The 21045-nt window shown below is 31.4% G+C and overlaps 2 protein-coding genes across 2 annotated transcripts; one reads left to right on the forward strand and one right to left on the reverse strand.

Moving 5' to 3' along the window:
- The first annotated feature begins 6231 nt into the window (after positions 1-6231).
- On the forward strand, positions 6232-7686 carry LOC114381033 (probable galacturonosyltransferase-like 10). Its single transcript, XM_028340205.1, has one exon. It carries the CDS (start codon positions 6350-6352, stop codon positions 7493-7495), a length of 1146 nt encoding a protein of 381 aa, XP_028196006.1. The 5' UTR covers positions 6232-6349; the 3' UTR covers positions 7496-7686.
- Positions 7687-9994: 2308 nt separating this feature from the next.
- Positions 9995-13892, reverse strand: LOC114382486. The gene is made up of 5 exons (XM_028341951.1): positions 13347-13892; positions 11825-12095; positions 10869-10967; positions 10494-10705; positions 9995-10235 (listed from the first exon to the last, which is right to left on the reverse strand). Exons 1-5 carry the CDS (start codon positions 13748-13750, stop codon positions 10160-10162), a joined length of 1062 nt encoding a protein of 353 aa, XP_028197752.1. The 5' UTR covers positions 13751-13892; the 3' UTR covers positions 9995-10159.
- Between the last annotated feature and the right edge of the window lie 7153 nt (positions 13893-21045).

The raw sequence follows: 21045 nt of genomic DNA on the forward strand, positions 1-21045 counted from the left end.
AGAAAATCCTTCATACGGAAGAACCTTTTTCCAAATGAACATACGGAAGAAAGTTCTTCTGTACGAATGAACTTCTTCTTACAGAAGAACCTTATTCTGTAAGTTCTTACAGAAGAAGGTTCTTCCATAGGAACTTACAAAAGAACGTTCTTTCGTACGAAGCATTTTCAGACAATCACGCATACGGAAGAAGGTTCTTCCGTAAGCGAAAAACGCTTCCTCTCCTCCCATGGTTTCTCAGAAAAACGAAGTCTTCTACCCTAAAGCCACAACGCCTAAACTACATCACCAATGGCAATTAAAGAGGAGGGGAGATAGGAGGTACTAACCTCGATGACAGAAAATGCCAGCAAACACACCAACGGAGCTCCAAAAACACACGAAAATGGCAACAGGAAGAAGAGTAGGTGCGGAGGAAGTGAGAGTGAGATGGGGCGCATTGTTTTTTTTTTTTAATTTAATAAAAGGGCAATTTAGCTCATTCACATAATTGTTGGGTGCCCCAACAATGTTGCTGGTGCACCTAGCAAGTCCCATTTGTGAAATACCAAAGCTAACAACATTTTTGGGCCCATCTCCACTAAGGGCCCAGAAAGAATCAAATATTCTAAGGATTTGTCACAAATAATAGATTCCTAAAACTAAGTTATTCATTCTAAGCTGTAAATACTTAGATAAACGCTAATTTTTTAGTATTTCTTGTATACTTTGATTGGCATATGAAGAATCCATTGAGATCTTGTTGCACTTCCATTCCAAGAAAAAAGAAAGTGTCACCAATCAAGATCTGTTATCTCAAAGGCTAGGAGCATTTCAGCTATGAACTCCTTTATCATCTCCTAATCATTTCCTGTAACCAGCAAATAATCAACATAAATAGCAATTATGATTAAATTTACTTGTGCCTTCTTGAGATATAATGTAGCCCAAATCAACTTTTGATGAATCCAAGGTCTTTAAGATGATTAAATTTACTTGTCCTATTTTATCTTAGGTTTGTTTAAGACCCTACACACCTTTTAACTTGTAAATTTTCTTCACTCACTTGGCTGAGAAATACTTACAACACACTTTGTTTTAGTTGAAATTTATTAGAAGTTACAAAAACTTATGGATTTCACATCTCATTAGATAACTCTTGTGATTTTGTAATTTTCAATAAATTTCAACCAAGAGAAAATGCTAACAACCCACTCTTTTAAACACACTTTTTATAATTGACCAAAATTTATTAAAAATTACAATTTTTTCTTTTGAGCTCAAATATAACATGCATCTCTTATTCTCAAGCATAACTAACATCATTTTAAATTCAAAAAGTTTGATCATGCATTGTTAGTGTAAAAACTTTAATATAGTCAATCAATCAAAAATCATAATTAATATAATTTATAGTAAAAATTAACAAATTTATCATGAACAATTTGATGACTGATGACTGTATAACTTACACCGTCAATGAATACCTTATTTTCCCAGTTAAAAAACATAATCAAACAATCTAAAAACTTGTCACAAATACCATATTGCTAAGTTATGTATTCCAATCTACGGATATTTAAGCATTTTTTTCGGTGTATTTTTGTCCATTGAAACCAAATATTACGCAATTTATTGCTTCCAATTGACCATTCGTGTCCATCTTTCCACCATGCCATTACTTTTTCTTGATGCGAATTCTGATCAGTTTAAGTAATGGAATACTGAAGTATAAACTAATTTAGTAAGTGCATATTATATCCCTAACGACCATTGACATCATGGCTATTTTAATTGCTAATTTTTTTGGGTGACCATTGACATCGATCAACGACCATTAAAGTAATATTAGCAAATAGCAACAACCTTTTTATGGCCAAACAAAGTTGATAGCGATATTTTGTTTGATTGGAGAAGGGAGGGTTGTTAGTCTTGTCTACAATTCTTTTGCCATCAGTGAAGTTAGATATTGACCTTTAAGCTATGGGTTCAAATGATATTTTAGCATATATATTGGGTTTACGGTTTATCGAGGGAGAGAATTTCGTGTTGTCCCTTCAAAATCATGTCATTTTAAAAGTTATATTTTCAAAATTCCATCATTTTAGAGAGACAATACTAGAATAATAATAAAAGAGGACAACAAAGAAATCAGATTCAGAAGCATGACACGACCCTTGGCTCAATTTTTTTAAAGAATTGTATGTAAACTTTTGATTTTTTTTATAAAATTATAACTTTATATTTTGGTAACAAAACGGTATATGTTAAATGTGTGCATTTTTATTGCTGCATTGGAACAGAGGGATTTAAGAGCATTTAATATCAAAGGTTCTTACATATTTTTTTTATATAGGTCCGTCGTACTTTAATAATTTTTCACTCTAGTAAGAATTTAAAATAAGTCTCACATTTTATCTTATATTTTTATAATTCTTTATATTGGTTTCGTAAGAGTATTTCCAACGAAATTACATGCTGGTTTTAAAGTGCTTTTTATTATTATTGAAAGGTTCTTAAATTTAAGAACTTGTAAATATCATTGAAACAAATGAATTTTTTATTGAGTTTTTTTTTTAGAAATTGTTTATATAAACAACTCTCATTAAGGTTGTTTAAAAATTTAAAACAATTTTTTAAGTCAAAGAAGATTTTTGTCTAAGTGGAGAAATAAAATAAGACTCGCTAAAAATAAGATAAAAAAACGCAACTTAAACTTTAGCATTAGAGTAAAAATTAATAAAAGTTCTTAATACTTATGTGATAATAAAGGACGTACCCATCAAAAGAGAATTAAGAACCCAAATTAAATTTTTGCATTAGAATTACTCTAAGTTACTTCTCAACTATTTTTTAAAATTTAAAACAATTTTTTAAGTCAAAGAAGATTTTGGTCTAAGTGGAAAAGTAAAATAAGACTTGCTAAAAATAAGATAAAAAAATGCAACTTAAACTTTAGCATTAGAGTAAAAATTAATAAAAGTTCTTAATACTTATGTGACAATAAAGGACGTACCATCAAAAGAGAATTAAGAACCCAAATTAAATTTTTGCATTAGAATTACTCTAAGTTACTTCTCAACTGTTTTTTTTTTTTTTTAAGATCAAGAACCCCGTTTTTATATAATAACAGTTGTTACACATTCACATAGCATCTACATCCTCCTCAAATAGTGAACTAAGTTAAGAACTGTTAATTTTTAAGAACTCGCCTAAAATCTACTACCGGAAATGCTCTAAGGGAGGAAGGGTTAATTTTTAACTTTAAACTTAGAAAATGTTTTAAAAAAATGAATAATGAATTATCAGTAAGTTAAATGGTAATATTTTTTCTTATTTCATTTCTTTTATTTTGAAAAACGTTTGATTAAAAAAATTATTTTAAATTGAAAATTATTTTTCTCTCTAAACTCTTTCTAAAATCCTTCATCACTACTAGACCGATCTAACACAAGTTAGTCCATTCAATCTCTATTATATAATCACAGATACCGTATATAAAAAATAGATTAGTTTAAGAATAAACATGTATTTTCACCCTCTTTACTGAAGTTCATATTTTAAGGATGCAACAAACTTTTTTAAAAATATATATGACAAAAGTATGCATGCACGCAGCACACCGAAATAAGGTTTGTACATCGTTGACTGTAATACTTTGACTTTAGACGCTTTTTTGTGCCGTAGAATTTTACTTGAATTCTAGAAGTGTAATATATAAATAAAGTTGTATCGGAAAGATGCATGGAGAGAGACAAAGGTAGGGTGATGTATATTATTATAATACTTAATAATTCTTAATTAAAAATTCAAGGCATCAATGGTGTTATGCATAAAATATTAAGTAAAAAAAAAATATTCGCACAGGCAATTATAAGGCAAGCTTTTGGCTGCCTTCGATTTTTCAAATTTTGAAGACTTTACATATACTTTTATTTTGTTTAAGATGACCCTCCAAAATCCAAACTATCATTGCTGCAGTATATTTCCACAACTAACTATGTATGTTTATGTCAAATAAATACTAAGAGCAGTGTGTCTATCAATTTCCCAGTAGCAGCAACTCGAAAATCATAATAATCATTTAGTCAATTGTTGAGATTCAAAGAATTAATTAAAGTAAAATATTTGTTTCATCAAATAAGAATTTTAAAATTTTGAGAGGTCTCTTTTTATTATTCTCTATTTTTGTTTGGAATATATTATATACTAAAATATGTTTTTCGTTCATGTAAAATTATTAAAATATAAATTTGATTTCTATAAAAAAAATTATCTGTTTTTTTATGTTCATAAAATTAAAAATTTACTACATTAGGTTGGATTGATTTTGGTATTTATGTGTGAGTCCAGCGGAGAGACAATGTTGGTTACTCTTTTCTTAAGCTTTCAGGGGATTAAACCGCCGCAAATTACAAAAAAGCTGCCGCAACTGTAGCTCAACACAAAACATCTGGGCTTGTTATGATCCTGTTAATTCCACCACAAAGGCAACTAACAAATAACGCACCACAGGATAGAGAGTAGTAAGCAAAGGGAGTGATACTTATAAAAGAGAGTCACAGATTGGTATGGAAATCAATCGAATCTAATTTTAAGCTAAAAAGTAGTATATTTTAAGTTTATGAGGAGAAAAAATTTTGCTAGATGAAATTCATGTTTTAGTAATTTTACATGAAAGAAAAATATATTTTAGTTTATATTATAATTCTCAATTCTTCTAAATGTAAAAAAAATATATTATAAAAATTGTTAGAAAATACTTAATTATTATGAATTTATTAATATTATCCATATTTATAGACACTCAACCCGTTTTAAACTTTTATCATTTTAGTCCCTTATGTTTAATTGGAATATTTTATTTTTTACCTTTAAAAAATCAACAATTTTAATCTCTGTGTCCAATTCTAAATGTTGATATGTATTTCATGTTAATGCTGATTTTAAATGTGTCACATGTGAAATATTTTTTAAAATTATTTAATTACTGATAAACTTAATTTATAAAAAAATTAAAAAATATACAATTAACGTTTGAAATTTGTCACGTGGACTAAAATTATTATTTTTTAAAATGGGAACGAAATATCTCAATTAAAAAATTAAGAGCTAAAATTGTAAGTTTTTTAGAAGCAAAAGATAAAATGTCTTAATTAAAAACTAATGAAACTAAAATTGTAGTTGAAAAAATTGAAGATACAAATTACATTTTAACCTTTTAACTATCTACGTGTATGTATATGTAGATATTAAAAAAATAAAAATTAGATTTAAAATGTTTTAAAATAGGCTTTTATTATATTTTTTTACCATAAAATATGTCTTTAGTGTGACTTTTGGGAAATATTATCCCTGGACTTCAACTTTAACCAATTTAGTCCCTAAAATGATTTTATCCTTCCTCACAATGAAAACCATTTCTGACTAGGCATGAAAAACACTGTTTTTGTAAAATTCAGGAATCAAATTGATCAAAGTTAAAATATAGGGACTGATATTCATTTTACCAAAAGTACTGGAACTAAAAACATATTCTACGCTAATTGTTTGTTTTTTCATTATCACTATTGTCAAAATTTAAAAAAGATAAAATTGTAAAGTTAATACCAATTTATTCTCTCTTTTATCTTTTGTAATTTTTTACATTCATTTTGAAAAAATATTTCATGGAGACAATACCAATATTTTTATGGGGGAAAATAAAATATATGAAATATATTCAAATAAAAGAATTATTCATCAGACTTAATTTATTTTTTGATTAAATTTTAGATTAATCAAGATGATTTTTTGGTAACGAAACAGAGGATTAAAAAAAATCTTATAATAATGTTGGAGTTAGACACGTTCCTTGTTGAGCCAGCCAAGCCAAGACTATTACTATTGTTTAATTAGATACGGATTCAATTAAAAAAAGCGTGTAATGTAAATTCAGAGCACGTGGTCACGATGGTATCTCTGTCTTCAATGTACTATTAACCGAACCGAAAGCGGAATCGTTTTAGCATCCGAGGTTAAATGAATATTTTTCTTTACCTTTTCAATCAAAGAATAATTAAAAAACACACACACATATACATAGGTATGTAGTAGAAACACATGAGAAGGTTCCTAGAAGAACCACATTAACTTGGTCGCATGACATCATAACAAACGCGTTAAATTTATTCACCAAATAAATAGATAAAATATATCAAACGCGTTTACTCAATTCCTGTGTTCCATTTATATGCACTTTAGCCTTTTCTCTTACTTTGTCGAATCCAATTCTCTCTCTCTCTCTCTCTCTCTTTTTCTTTTCTTGATTATTTTTGGTGTCTCAATTAAACTTTGTTTTGGTCTGAATTGAAAAGGGTAGTGAATAGTGATGTTCCTCTCGAGATCAATTCTCTTTGTGTTTGTGTTCTCAGCTTGTTTGCTTCTCATTCCAGCCAATGGAATTCGATCATTTGCCAGAACAAATGGTTATGAAACTGAGGTTGAAGAAGTTGATCCTTTTGCGCAATTCAGAGAGGCCCCAGAATACAGAAACCAGCGAAAGTGCACTCTAATTGACACAACCAATGCGCAATTAGTATGTGATCCTTCACTTGTTCATGTTGCCATGACCATTGATTGGCACTACTTAAGAGGGTCTATTGCTGCAGTGCATTCTGTCGTGAAACACACTTCCTGCCCGCTGAATCTGTTCTTTCATTTCATTGCATCGGATGCAAGATTGGATAGCAAGGATGTGTTTGAAAGGATTGTTCACACCTCCTTCCCTTCATTGAGATTCAAAGTTTATGTGTTTAGGGAAAGTCTTGTTGACAATCTCATATCTCCTTCAATTAGGGAGGCACTTGACAACCCTCTTAACTATGCAAGAAGTTACCTTCCTGATTTGCTTGATCAATGCATTGAAAGGGTCATATACTTGGACTCTGATGTTATAGTTGTTGATGATGTTCAAGAGCTTTGGAAGGTTTCATTGACAGGGTCAAGAGTCATTGGTGCTCCTGAATACTGTCATGCAAACTTCACCAGATATTTCTCCTATGAGTTTTGGTCAAGTGCTGAGTTTTCTGAGGTCTTCCAAGGGAAAAGGCCTTGTTATTTCAACACTGGGGTGATGGTGATGGACTTGGTGAGATGGAGAGCGGGTGACTACACAAGGAAGATTGAGAAGTGGATGGAGATTCAAAAGGAGAGAAGGATCTACAAGTTGGGGTCACTCCCTCCCTTTTTGCTGGCTTTCGGTGGTAATGTTGAGGCCATTGAACATAGATGGAACCAACATGGTCTTGGAGGGGATAATGTAAGAAATAGTTGTAGGACTCTGCATCCTGGTCCAGTTAGTTTGCTACATTGGAGTGGTAAAGGGAAACCATGGACTAGGCTTGATGCCAAGATGCCTTGCTCAGTGGATTTTCTTTGGGCACCTTATGATCTCTACATACCCCATCACCATACATACCATCATTACCACCACCATCAAAGAATTGCTATTGGCTCAACACATTCATCATTTTAGGACATAATTTTATATTGGTTGATTCTGATTCATTTGTTCTGAATATTATTTTTTTGTATAGACAGAACAATTAAAAGATTTTGTAATGTTTGTTGATACATCTTCAATAGTATTGTAACAGAGAATGTCATGCGAAACATGTTGATGCACAATTGGATAAAGTATGAGTTTAATTTTCATGTTTAAAGATATTTACTCTCTAAACCAATCAGATATCACCTATTAGAAAAAGTTCCTGAGGTGTTGTTTGTGTTGTTCTCCGATCATAATTTTATCTTGATAATTCATGTAATAAAAACTTGAATTAAAGGATTATGCAGATTACTGAAATGAAATTCCAATTTTAATTGATAAACAACACACAATACTTAACGAATTGTGTATATATTTTTTCCTCATCCAAATTATCTAATGTACTTTTAAAAGATATAGGATCTTGCTGACTAATGTCCTTTAAGGGTGCTGACTAACATTTATCTAAATGATATTATAAAAATAAATAAACTTACCAATAGATATGTGATTAGATGCTACTCAATACATTTTAACTAGATTTTTATTTTGTTACACATATTTTACTTAAATTCTAAAATTATTTACCAGAATCAAAGAAGTCTACCTCAGTTGATTGAATAGAATATATGAATTATTATATATTTCGTGACATTGTCTTCTATTCATACGGATAGAAGAAATATACTATATTTAACAGGATGGGGTCTAATTTATTGCTTCAATGTTATAGAAGAATATTGAATATACTGTGGATCAATTCCCTTTTTTCTCGCGAAGAAAAGATGCTAGTAGTACTTAGCTGTAAGTCATAAAGAGGAAGGGGAAGCCAAAATGAAGAGAAAAGTGCTGGAAGATCAATTATGATTATGCAACATTATGATCCTACAATCAAGTAGAGCATGTGAAAACATAAAATGTTGGAATAATGTCTGGCTGGCATATATGTTTGGTTCGTTAATACAAAAGGCAAAAGGACATTAGCTAAAGAAAATACACATCCGAGCTACATTTATAAATATCAAACTCCTGTGTGCACCTGTGAAGTTAGCAAACCGAAGTATAATTTGGGTGACTTTCGATCAGCAAATGCATAATTCCAAAAGTTAATCAGTGTAACTCGGTAGAACTATACAGAAAATGAAAATAAAATAGTCTATGGCCTATAATGTTTATCTCTAATGTCGATAAGTTTCAAGATTTTTGAATACGCATTGGTTTGGAAACATCAATACAATATCACAAGTAAACAGAAGAGAACAAAACTAAAAAAACTCAGTTGAGGTATAGATCACCCTAGAAGCAATCTTTTTGGAGTTGGGAATCACGATTATGATGACAAAATTCTCTCTCTAATTATTTATCAAAGTTACGTCTTGTGTACCTAGAATTCAAACTCAATATTACTAATTAAACTCGAATAACTTCACATTAGTTAAACCACGCATGTTTAGTGATAGACGGCTTAAAGACTAATATCAAGATAGAGTGACAAGTTTGCAGGAAATAAATTACATGAGCTTGGGATAATAAGTCAGGGGAATCGATTTTGAAGATAGCGGTGGTTATGAGTTGTGTCAAACTCATCAATTTGAACTAAAAATATTAAGTTTAGTTGGGTTTACGGTTTGGGACAGATCGTTTTGAAAATATATAAATTTGATGTACTCGGATTAGGTATTAGGTTTAGACGTTTTACGTCCAAGACAATATTAAAAATATAGTAAGTAAAGTACTTAATCTTTAATTATTATTATTATTAGTTATTTGTTAGGCCCCATTAATTTGTTAAGCACTGGGGTGCTGTACAGGTCCTTAAAAAAATATAAATAGGGACGGTGCTTTGCTTATCAACAAATTATAAGTGAAACGAAACTTAATAAACTAATATTTTTAATATATGTTTACTATAATTTCTAATTCATTCCAAAACATTTTTAATTAAAAAATGTTTATTATTGACCAATGTTTAAAGAGTATTAATTAGAAAGATAGATTGAGAAATATTTTTTTTTTTGTTAGATAAAAATTTATGTGAGTTAAATCCCAAAAAATACTAAGGTGAGGTCATATTCGAAGACTCAAAAAGAGAAAATTATTCACTGATCATCACATCATGAGATTCATATTCATGTTCTTATAAAATATGAAAATTATTATCATGACATCATGAGATTCACATTCATGTTCTTGTGAAAATTATTTACGAAACAATTTATTAATTTCTTTCTTCTCACTTGGAGTTGGATTCAGACCAACCTCAACGCATTATGCAGAAGTAACCCGTTTAAATGGTTCGAGACAAATTCCTCTCACTTGATACGCCATTGTATAGACACACATGTACAGTTCTTAAAAAGATTTAAAGTATCTTCTTGCATAACATCTTGTGTATAATGAGTATGGTGCTCTATTCACAACCAATCTTGCTTCTAAGACGTACTGTTATCTTCATTATTCATGCAAGCATAAATATTATATGACAGGTATGCTTGAATGCTTGGTATGATCAATCAAGAGAAAGAGTGCCAGAAGCGAGAACAGGTGATTATTTCAGAGTTTTTCATTGAACAGAAAAATTTATATGAGAAGGGAAAAAGGATGAAATGGAAATAGAGGAAGAAAAAAGAATATACATGCCTATCACCTTCTCTACAACAGTCCAACAACACAGCTCAGATGCAATCTATTTTCCAACCCTCTTAAGTGATGACCCAATAACATGCACCTGCCAACAGAAAGAAAACCTCAATGCAATTAGACATGATAAAGGACTTGCGAATCAATAAATATATATACTTGTTCAATCTCAATTCAATTACAGTTGAACCAACAAACCGTGAACCAATGTCTTCACTAATTCAATAATTAGTTTGTTTTAAAAACATTGAGTCTATAATTAATTTTAGGATGTCAATCACTCAGTTCTAAGCAAACATTTTAGAAGTGCAATTAGAAATAGAATGACATGTACTGATGTACTAACCAGAAAAGCAACTTTGCTAGGTAATCACGAGAAGTGGCTACTGTATTACTAAGCTCATCACTGTCTGTGCGATTGTCTACGTTTCCTTCCACTGATTGTTCCATAAAACTAGAGCTAGCATCATCCACAAAGAATCTTCTCAATATGTTCTGAACAAGTTGGTGAATTATATCCTCCACTTCTAATGATGAAGGCCGGGACAATTCAGTCACCTGTCAAATTTACACATGAAAAGATTCATAAAGTAAAACAAGACTGTCTACATTAATGGAAATGAGCAAGGGAGAGGACGGAAGGACTTTTTGCAATCTAACTTTAAAATGCCATTTTCAATTGCAAGGGAATACAAATTAAATAGAAGCAGTGAGGCATTACCATATCAGGATCCAGAGACCGAAGATATTCCAACAAATTATTCCATTTTCCCTTGTCATATTCTAATTGCATCATTTCCTGCTTCTGGGCATTCAGTTCCTGAAAACAAAAAGCAAAGTTTTGGAAGTTTCATTCTTTGAGCTTGCCTTTTAAATGATCCCAAATGAGTAATAAAATCACTTCTTTTGGGGCACAGACTACAGAGGGTGAAAGTAAATCTTTAGATTACACAACAGGAGTGGTGCACTGGTGCCTCCTTACCCCGTTAATCAGATTATGCCGTTGTAAGGCACATTAATTACAAGGCATTAAGCCTTAAGAAGCCAAAAGGGGCGTTAAATTTCATTCTGGCTGAAAGAAATTTCCTTCATGTTGTTTCCCTTAATAACTTTCAAGGTATTTGAAGCAAATTTCACTAATTATACTTTAAGTTAGGACGTGACTGAATGCAGGAGTTTGGTGGGGAAGTAAAGGAAGGAGTAACTTTTTCTTCATTTTAAGTAAGCATTCCTCTTATTTGAGAAAATTTTCAAAAATGAGAAATTATCATCCACTATTCTTTTTTTATAATCTTCTCAACTTAAAAATGAAAAATCATCTCTCCATTCCCTTCCCTTCCCTTCCCCTCCCCTCTAAAATCACAGTTTTGTTTCAGTAGAAGTTAAAAACACATGACTATCAGCAGAGACCATACTGAGCCAAGTATACTTGGCAAGCACACAAGAAGCAAACATTTTACATGCTCCAATAACAATTCACCTGTTAAGATGAGATCCTTGTTCCAAATTCCAATACACCAACACAATCTAACTTACCCATGCACAGACATACAAAGCAAACATTTTACAAGTCCCCAAACTAAGGCGCTTCCCTGCATAAGACCCTTATAGATGCAGCTATTCCACAATCATTGGGTTGAAAAAACTAAACTAAACAGAAAGAAAAAGAAGGGTTACCTCCATCACACTTGTCAACTCAGACTCCAACTGCTGAATGTAACTCAGAGCCTGAGAAGGCAAATCTCCAAATTCTTTCAAGCTACCACTGCTGCTGCAACTTTCCAAATCATTAACAACATCGATTTTCTCATCACCCACTGTTTTTGCTACATCCTTCACCTCCAAAACCTCTGAACATGTTTCACAATCTGACCCCTCATTCCTAGAACCCGACATATCCAGATTCCTCGCCAGAGACATCCTGTACTCCGCATTCCATAGAGTGTACCTAACAAAGAAAAGAAAACAACCCCAAAAGTTCAATCAAAACAAAAACCTTCAACCTGGCACAGAATCTATCCAGCAATTGCCCCTCCAAAATCACATACTTCACAATATTATTCCCTTATAAAATTTGTTCACTAAATTTATCCATCAAATTTTCATTGTGTCACTACTTTAAGACCCTGTTTGGATAAACTTCTTCCTTAGCACTTATAAGAGAAGAAAATAAAAATAAAATAAAATGAATCAAGCTTTTCCCACGAGTCAAAACTAATTTATACACCTTAGCTTACATAAAAATTCTCTTATCTAACTTCTCCAAAATTAAAGCGCATAACTTAGATTTTAACTTTCAGAAAAAGTTTAAGGTCCTATTTGGGTACCCTTATAGGATAAGAAAAATAGGAAGGTAAAAAGCTTCTTCATAAGCTAAACTCAACATATGCACCTTAGGTTTTAGAGAGGTTAAATGAAAAAAACTTCTATTAAAGCTAAGTAGATAAGTTGATTATACCTAATGCAAGAAGCTCAATTCATTTTACCTTCTTACTGTAATTTTGTTATCCTATGAGTGCTTATAGAGACGTTTATCTTTATCCAAACAGAGCCTAATTAATTTTACCTTCTTAATATCTTCCCTTTCAAGTGCTTCCGGAGAAAACAGTAAACTTGTCTGTAAAATTTCTTCTGCTTCAAGTGCTTCTGCAAAGTCAGTAAACTTCTCTACAAGCAAGCACTTACAGAAGAACAGAAGAAAGGGAAAAGAAAATAAGAAGGTAAACTGAATTCAACTACTCTCTCGTAACCTAAAATCAGTTAATGCACAAAACTTTTCCAGAAACTCTCTCTCTCATCTAACTTATTTGGAATCTGAATTTAGCTTATGATAGAAGCTCAATTCATTTATATAATTGATTGTGGAGAAGATTATTCAACTAGAGCCCAAGTATTCATTCAACAGATGGTGTCATGGAATTAGTATCTATGGTACCATTTAAAACACTAATTTTTTTAACATGTTATTGGTTCGAAGTATCCACCGGCCAATGACTAATCTCCATTGGGAATCTGGCTGGCGCCACCTTTAGTGGAATTCTCCGCTCCCAACAACATTTTACAAGGCTCGAACCGAGCCTTTGCTTAGAGGGACCGAGTTTGTAGCACTTGCACCAACGACTTGTTGGTATTTAAAACACTAATTTAACACCAAATGAATTTTTCAGCAATAAATCAATTTCAGGAGTGTTGATTGTACCCTGTGACGATGGAGGAGAAGAGGAGGCGGTGGAGGGGGTGTTTGGAGACGGTGACGGTGACAGCGAAGTGGTCGGAGGGGAGCAATCCGAGCATGGTGGAAATGGTCTGCTTCATGGAGTCTCGGGCGGCGGGGGACACGCCTTTCGAGATGGCGGAGTTGTCGAGGGGCTCGATGCGGCGGAGCATGGCGGCGATCACGGTGAAGCCACGGTCGAAGTTGCGCGTGGAGACGGCGTCGTCGGAGAGGCAGGAGGAGATGAAGCCGCCGCGGCGGCGCGTGAGGGGGAGGAGGACGGAGGGTGGCGGAGGAGGAGGAAAAGGGGGAGGCTTGGGTGGGAGGAACTGGAAGAGTGACCGGTCGGTGAAGCGGGGGTGGATGAGGGGTCGGAAGGAGAGTGCCATGGAGTGGTGGTGGTGCTGGTGAGGGTGAACGGTGAACCCAACTTATTATTCTATCTATCTATCTACCATGCGATTACAACTGATCTTGTTTGTTCCATTTGTTACTTGCCAACTCTACAACTACACCGAACGGTTCGGTTCAACGGCTCTAACACTGAACCGGATGCTTTGCGCGTCTTTCCAACCACTGATAACATATGCTTTCGGAAGTTTTAGCAAAAAGGGTTTTTTTTTTTTCGATTTGTTTATATTGGTTGTTTCAAATTATTTTAGAAAATGAAATAAGTTGTAAGTTATTACAGGCTAAAAATCATAATATCTATTACCACTTATCTTTATGTGAATTTTAATTCTTTTTTTTAATTACTTATATTTTTTCTTTCAATTTTTTAAAAAATTATAAATAATTTTATTTATTTAATTATTAAATAATATTTTTAATTTTACTTGTTATTATTTTTATTTAATATATGTTATATAACATATTAAATAAAATCTTAAAAATATACAAGATATTAAATAAAACTAATAACATGTAAAATTAAAAATATTTATTTAATAATCAAATAAATAAAATTGAAAGCAAAAGAAAATAAAATACAAGTAATTAAAAAAGTCTAAAACATGTAAAAAAAAATAAAGGATTATGACTTCAAAGTCGTAAAATATGGAGAGAAAAAATAACTTACGACTTCAAAGTCATAAAATAAAAAAAATAAAAAAAAAACATTTATGACTTTGAGGTCGTTGTATGGATTGAAGCAATCTCCAAGGCAATGGTACAAACGATTTGATTCCTACATGTTTCAAATTGGCTACAGACGATGTAAGTATGACTATTGTGTTTATCTGAGAAGCCTTGACAATGGCTCTTTTATTTTTTTGCTACTTTATGTTGATGATATGCTTATTGCTAGTAACCGTTTGTGTGATGTGAATGAGTTAAAATCACTATTAAGCAAAGACTTTGACATGAAGGACTTGGGTCCTGTTAAGAAGATTTTCGAGATGGAGATTCACAAGAACAGGAAATCCAGATGATTATGGCTCTCACAGTAGGGTTATGTTGAAAACATGCTAGATAAGTTCAACATGAGCAATGCAAAGCCTGTGAGTACTTCATTGGCAAAACACTTTAAGCTTTCTGTAGATCAATGTCTGAAGATAGATGTTGAGGTGGAGTACATGTCAATGGTTACCTATGCAAATGTAGTTGGTTGTTTGATGTATGTTATGGTGTGCACTAGACCGAATTTGGCACATGTTGTTAGCCAAGTCTGCAAGTTTATGTCTAACTCAGTCAAGAGACGTTGTGAAGTAATGAAGTGGATCTTGAGGTACCTAAAGGGTACAATAGGTCATGATATTATGTTTGATAGTCAACAAGGTGATCCTTCAATTGCAGGATATGTGGATTGTGATTATGCTGGTGGTTTGGATGATAAAAGGTCTACAACAGGATATGTCTTTACTCTTGTAGGTGGGTCTGTTTGTTGGAAGTCCATTATTCAATCACTTGTGGCAATGTCAACAACTGAAGTATAGTATATGGCAATAGCAAAGGCTAGCAATGAAGTTGTGTGGTTACCAGGACTAGTGAAAGAGTTGGGCATTGAGCAAGGTGAAGTTTAGTTGCATTGTGATAGCTAGAGTGTTATTGACTTGGCAAAAAATAAGGTATATCATGCTAAAACCAAACATATTGATGTGAGGTTCCACAAGATCAAGGAGTTGATGGCATCTGGTCAGATTTTGTCCAGGAAGGTTCACAATGTAGCTGATATGTTAACCAAGATGGTCACAACTAACAAGTTCAAGCATTTCTTGGACTCGTTAAATGTTGTTAAGTGCTAGACGTGACAAGACCCCCAACCAGGAGACCAAGGTGGATTTATTATTTATCTTTCACGGGCCTAAATATTCACCAAGTGTCACAGGAGGGAGAGAACAAGTGACTCATACGGATAAGCCACTGCTGCTTTATATATTAAATGAGTGAAGGACATTTTAGCTCTTTCACCTAGGGTGCTGGGTATCCCAACAAAAATGTTGGGTGCCCAAAGTAACACCCTAGAGTAGAGCATAAATGTCACCTGATATTAGGTTATAATGTGGGTTGGGGGTGCGAATAAAGCCCACAAAATGTGTAATATTATATGTTGTGATATAATCCTATTGTTTATGAATAAAGAATAAAAATAGTGGCTTTGTTCCCAAAGATTAGGCACACTTGCTCCTTAAATCTCTTGTGTTTGTGTGTGTGATATCTCTCGTATCCTTTAGAATTTTAGTTGTTATTGCTAATAGTTAGTCTTATACACAAGTAGTTTGGTCAAGAAACATGAAAAAATGATTCATGTGAAATTCATAAAATAATAAAAGAAAAGTTATATTATTAATGAAGTTAATTTTAATGTTAACGAATTAAAAACATATTAAATATATTTGTAAAATAGTTATTATAAGAATTAAATGTATTATTATATATGATAATTTATAATTAAAAAATATTAATATAAAAATTTATATTAATAATATATTTAATGAAGTTAATTATTAATATAATATTATTTCTTTTGATCGTATCATTTATTTTATTTTATATTATGTCCTTTTATAGAATGGGCTTAAAAAAATAAGTTTAAATGCATTTTTTCTCTCAAATTTAAAGTTTATTTTATAATCTCTCGAATTAAAATGTGTTTTTAAGACCCTTAAATTTGTGAAATACTTCTTTTAGTTTCTTGTGCTGATTTTTTGGCGTTTGAAAAGACAATTTGTGATGGATTAGGAGACTTAAAAAATATTATACAAATTGAAGAACTAAACAATATAAATTTCAATTTGAATGACTAAAAATGACACACCTTTAAATTTAAATTTAAGAGAATAAAAACATATTTTATATTTAAACCATTAGTTATATTCCTACACTTTTATCAGTAGTGTAATGTGCCCCCTGACATTTGAGAGAATTACAGATCCCCCCTGTATAGGTCACTTTGAATTTGAGAAGGAGAATCTGTAGACGTTGCTCTTTCTTGCGTTCCCAGCCTCACAAACTACAATACCATGCCAAATCAAAACAAACGGAAGTACATACAAAATAAAATTTATGGTTAACAAAAAAAATGTGATATTGCTCAAAGACTCGTAGTATAAACTCCACAAAATTTGTTTGTGATTGTTAGTGACCTTGTAGGTCAGTAGTTTAAATTTTTCTGACTGGGGGATGCAATGTTATGGAGTGTTCGATTCTCTACTATATTTATTTATTCTCTTTATTTTGAAAGCATAATTTACTCAAGTAGTTTTCTAATTGAAAAATGAACATAAATCTTACTTCTATAGAAATAAATGTATTGAAGGATACTACACTTTTTTTTTGTTGATATACGTTTTTTTATCTTTTTATATTTTTGCTATAGGCTACCCTAGGTTACGAGAAGTTTCGTAGGTTACAGGCAAATAATACGATTTAAATCTTATAGGTAATTAAATGTTTGTATCAAATGTCAAAACATCCACTTTAGCATATCTGGCTAAACACAATTGATGAATTTCGGGTAATTCTCGGTTCAACTTCCGGAAACAATATGGTTTTTGCACTAGCCTATATATTATATTCTAAGTTGAATTTCGTAAAAATCAAACATAAATCTTAAAAAATTTATAATAATTCATGTATCTTACTCAACTATGTTAAATCAATTTTTAAAAAAAAAAAATATGTTTTTACATCTCTAACATCACTTTTGAGAGCCATAAAAAGGAATTAAAATTATTAAAAAAAACATAAGGAAAGGATAAGTATGATATAACACACGAACTTAAAGATAGCATAAAACAATATATATGTTTAACTTCTAGTCAGTCAATAACAAGAGCATGAAATTGGAATCTTAAATTTAAAGGATTGAATCACTGAACCAAAGAGAGGTAAAGGAAACGAAAATGAAATGACATTAAAAGGAAACAAGAAGTACGCATCTAAATTAGGTCCCATTTGTAATTCCAAACACCAACAAATTCACTTAGCACTTGAAAGTGGACCATATTCCAAATCTAAGGGTGTGGCTTAGATTCGTTGCTAAGACGCCGTGGCGTTCATGCTGGTTTACGCTTAACACCACAAATAACATGATTTTATTTTTTACTCTTCTCTCAACATAACCCTCCATGTAATAGTACTAGTGGTGATAATTTCCCACTCCAAATTTGAATTCTTCAAGCAGCACTTGCTACAGTGACTTATTTGACTTATACAACAATTTCAGCTCTTTGTTTAAGTGGGGGGAAGGACTTCTATTATTCCTTTTTTCACAGCTTTTTTTGTGTAACTCATTAAAAATCTTTGTTTAAGTGGTTGGGGTTGATACTCCTTGTGACAATTCTCAATCACTCTTTATTAATATATATTGTTTGGCTGTGAAAAAAAAATTCGGCAAAAAGTTAATGATACAAAACAGCAGCTTGCCAAAAGTTTTTTTTTTCTCATTTTAGTCTCTTAATTGTCTAATAATTAGTTTGATTCTTAAAGTTAAAAAAATTTCACTTTTATCTTTTAAAGTTTATCTATTAAATCAAATTAGTACTTTTGTTAATTTATCACATTAATTTGGTTAATTCAGTGACAGCAGACAAATTGTAAAGAAATATCATGTTAGTCAAAATTAACATTATCATTATAAAAAATTAAAGAAATGATCAAATCTTGCATGAAGACTATAGAAAAATAAAGTGAAACTTTATTAATTTAAGGCATCAACTGAAATTTAAAATATAAATAAAATACTAAAATTTCATGTTAACCTGATAATTAAACTTGAACTTTTCTTTTTTTAATCAAAAGTAAACTTTTACTTATTTTAAATTTTTAATATTTAGTCGTTGACACCAAAGTGAAAGCATATCAATTGCCTTTGTGCCCTTGCCCTTTTGGTTATTTAATACTTACTAAGCATAGCAAGTGGTAGTTAATTCATTAAACTCTGTTAAGAGAGGATAAATGAAAAAAAAAACTGATTTTAAAAATAAAGAGTTAATTAATGTACCATATTGGATGCAGTGGGATAAGTTGTCAACCTCTTTCCCTGAATTTTTTTATTTTTTATATAAACAATTATAAAGTTTATCCCTTAATTTGAAAGTGCTAATTAAACAATATTATCACCTCATAAATCTGCATTCATCGTTTCTTATAATCTATATGTTGTCAATCTCTATCAATCTTTCTTTCTTTTTTATGTTTTATTTATATTTCTACGGTGCTGCAGCTTGTGCCATTAGGCCAACTATAAAGCCACGTTAAACTTTGGTTTTGGCTCATTCAGTGTTCTAATAAAATATAACATGATGGGACAAAAAGTTCATTAAGTTCATGCGTAACCGTTGATAGTTTAGTGTACAGTTAAATACTTATCAAAAAGTTCATGTTGAATTAATAAATAAATGAAGCCTACATAAATAATGATGATGACAAGATGGGTGATTAGAGCGGTGGTTCTAAAATATGAATCTTCTTAAATTAATAAATAAATGAAGCCTACATAAATAATGATGAATTTAATTTGTTATTTTTATTTTTCTCTATTAATATGATAAAAAGAGGCAAAACAATTAACATAAATCATGGAGTATTTTATTACATGTGGTAAATTTAATCCTCTACATGACTTCTGTGCTAGTGGTTACTTGATTTCATCCTTAACAGTGGTTTATTTTATAATTTCTTACTGGATCTGTCGTTGATTATACAATTTTAAACTTTTCATGGTTAATTTAATGTATTTCGAAGCATGGGTCTTAGAAGACACGGGAGCCCTTGAAATTATTTCGGTTTACAATGATGATCTTCTGTTAAGCAAAGACAGAAAAGGCATTATGACTCTTTAATAATTTTAATTGAATTAATTTATGATAAAATTATTAGAACTATAGAGAAATAAACAATATGTAGATTTCACAAACATCTTCCCACCTGGGCACACGCTGGTGGAAATTATATTTGTTTCTTCACCGTAGAATTCGTCATGATTAAGATTAGTATAAGAGGATCTTAATCTGATTATAACAGGTGGGAAATGAAAGTGTTCAATGAGCTTATCATGGCAAATTAGATATGGTATATCAAATTCACATAATAAAGTTATATGAGAAACACAGAACACTACAACATGTATTTTTGCTGCAATACTTTAGTGTTGATCACAATATTGATGTTGTTTAGACTGACGCTAAATTGACAATAAAATGAGTTATTACATAAAAAAAATGAGTTTTTTTTTTGTTTTCTATTTTATTTTTTAAGATAGCATCAGCTCGGACGGATGTCCTGATGTCCAATGTTTGTATGGGCCTGGTTCAAGCTATTTATAATTTACAAGGCTTCTTCTAAATGCATCCCCTTTTGCTAAATACACATTTCAAAACTTCAATCTTTCATTGCTTTTTTCTTTTATCCTTTTCTGCCTTCACTCACTCATATCAAAACTGAGTCCAATCTTGTCTTACGTCCTCTCCTTTGTAAGTTATCTTCTTTTAAAAGAACCTTGTTATCTTGTGAAAGTCTAAAGATGATTAGTTAAAAATGATACTTGAGTTAAATAATCTTGATTATGGATTACATGATTGTAAAGGCTTGAAAATGCTAAGAAAAATACTTGTTGTAATTTTTGTTGGTTAGGGAAAATCTTTCTAGTGAAGAGACTAAACGTAACTTTTGGTTGAAAAGTTAATGTTTATCACATTTTCGATTGTATGCTTTGAACTTAACTTTTTCCTTATATATTTAAGTTTTGTGAAAAGTTTTCACAATTAACTACATATAATTTAACTTCCTTTCTTGTGTACTTTATTTGTTTTTCACATGGAACCTACTCATTTATTTATTTATTTTTATTATTTCATCTCAACCAAACAATCCCTAATTTTCACTCTATTTATGCTCTCTCTTCTCACTTTCACAACCATTTCTATCTTACCAAATACTACAATGTAAATAAGGTCACCAATTTTTTTATGTAATAATTTGTTGAGTCATATGACGGATCAGGATCCTCAAATATTTTGAATTGATACAAATAATTACAAAGTATTAAAGTTGTATCTTATATGTCATCAGACATATGCATATGCATTATATCCGCGTCTGAAAGTTCAAATGAAAGCAAACAGATTCAAAGTGTAACACCCCTGGAAGTTGATGTCTTGGTGGCTCTTACTTTACTTGAGCAGGGTCTAGCTCAGTTTGTTGAGCAAAGTGCATGAGTCTTGTAAATCCCTTGGTACTTGTC

The sequence above is a fragment of the Glycine soja genome, chromosome 13 (assembly GCF_004193775.1).
Source record: "Glycine soja cultivar W05 chromosome 13, ASM419377v2, whole genome shotgun sequence".
Classification (NCBI taxonomy): domain Eukaryota; kingdom Viridiplantae; phylum Streptophyta; class Magnoliopsida; order Fabales; family Fabaceae; genus Glycine; species Glycine soja.

Bases quoted from the DNA above. Each gene is read 5' to 3' on its own strand.
- LOC114381033 (XM_028340205.1), top strand. From the start codon at position 6,350: ATGTTCCTCTCGAGATCAATTCTCTTTGTGTTTGTGTTCTCAGCTTGT.
- LOC114382486 (XM_028341951.1), bottom strand. From the start codon at position 13,750: ATGGCACTCTCCTTCCGACCCCTCATCCACCCCCGCTTCACCGACCGG. The intron at 10,706-10,868 runs GTAATGCCTCAC...TAAATTTGACAG, and splicing joins GGTCTCTGGATCCTGATATG to GTGACTGAATTGTCCCGGCC. The intron at 10,236-10,493 runs GTTAGTACATCA...TTCTGTTGGCAG, and splicing joins CTAGCAAAGTTGCTTTTCTG to GTGCATGTTATTGGGTCATC.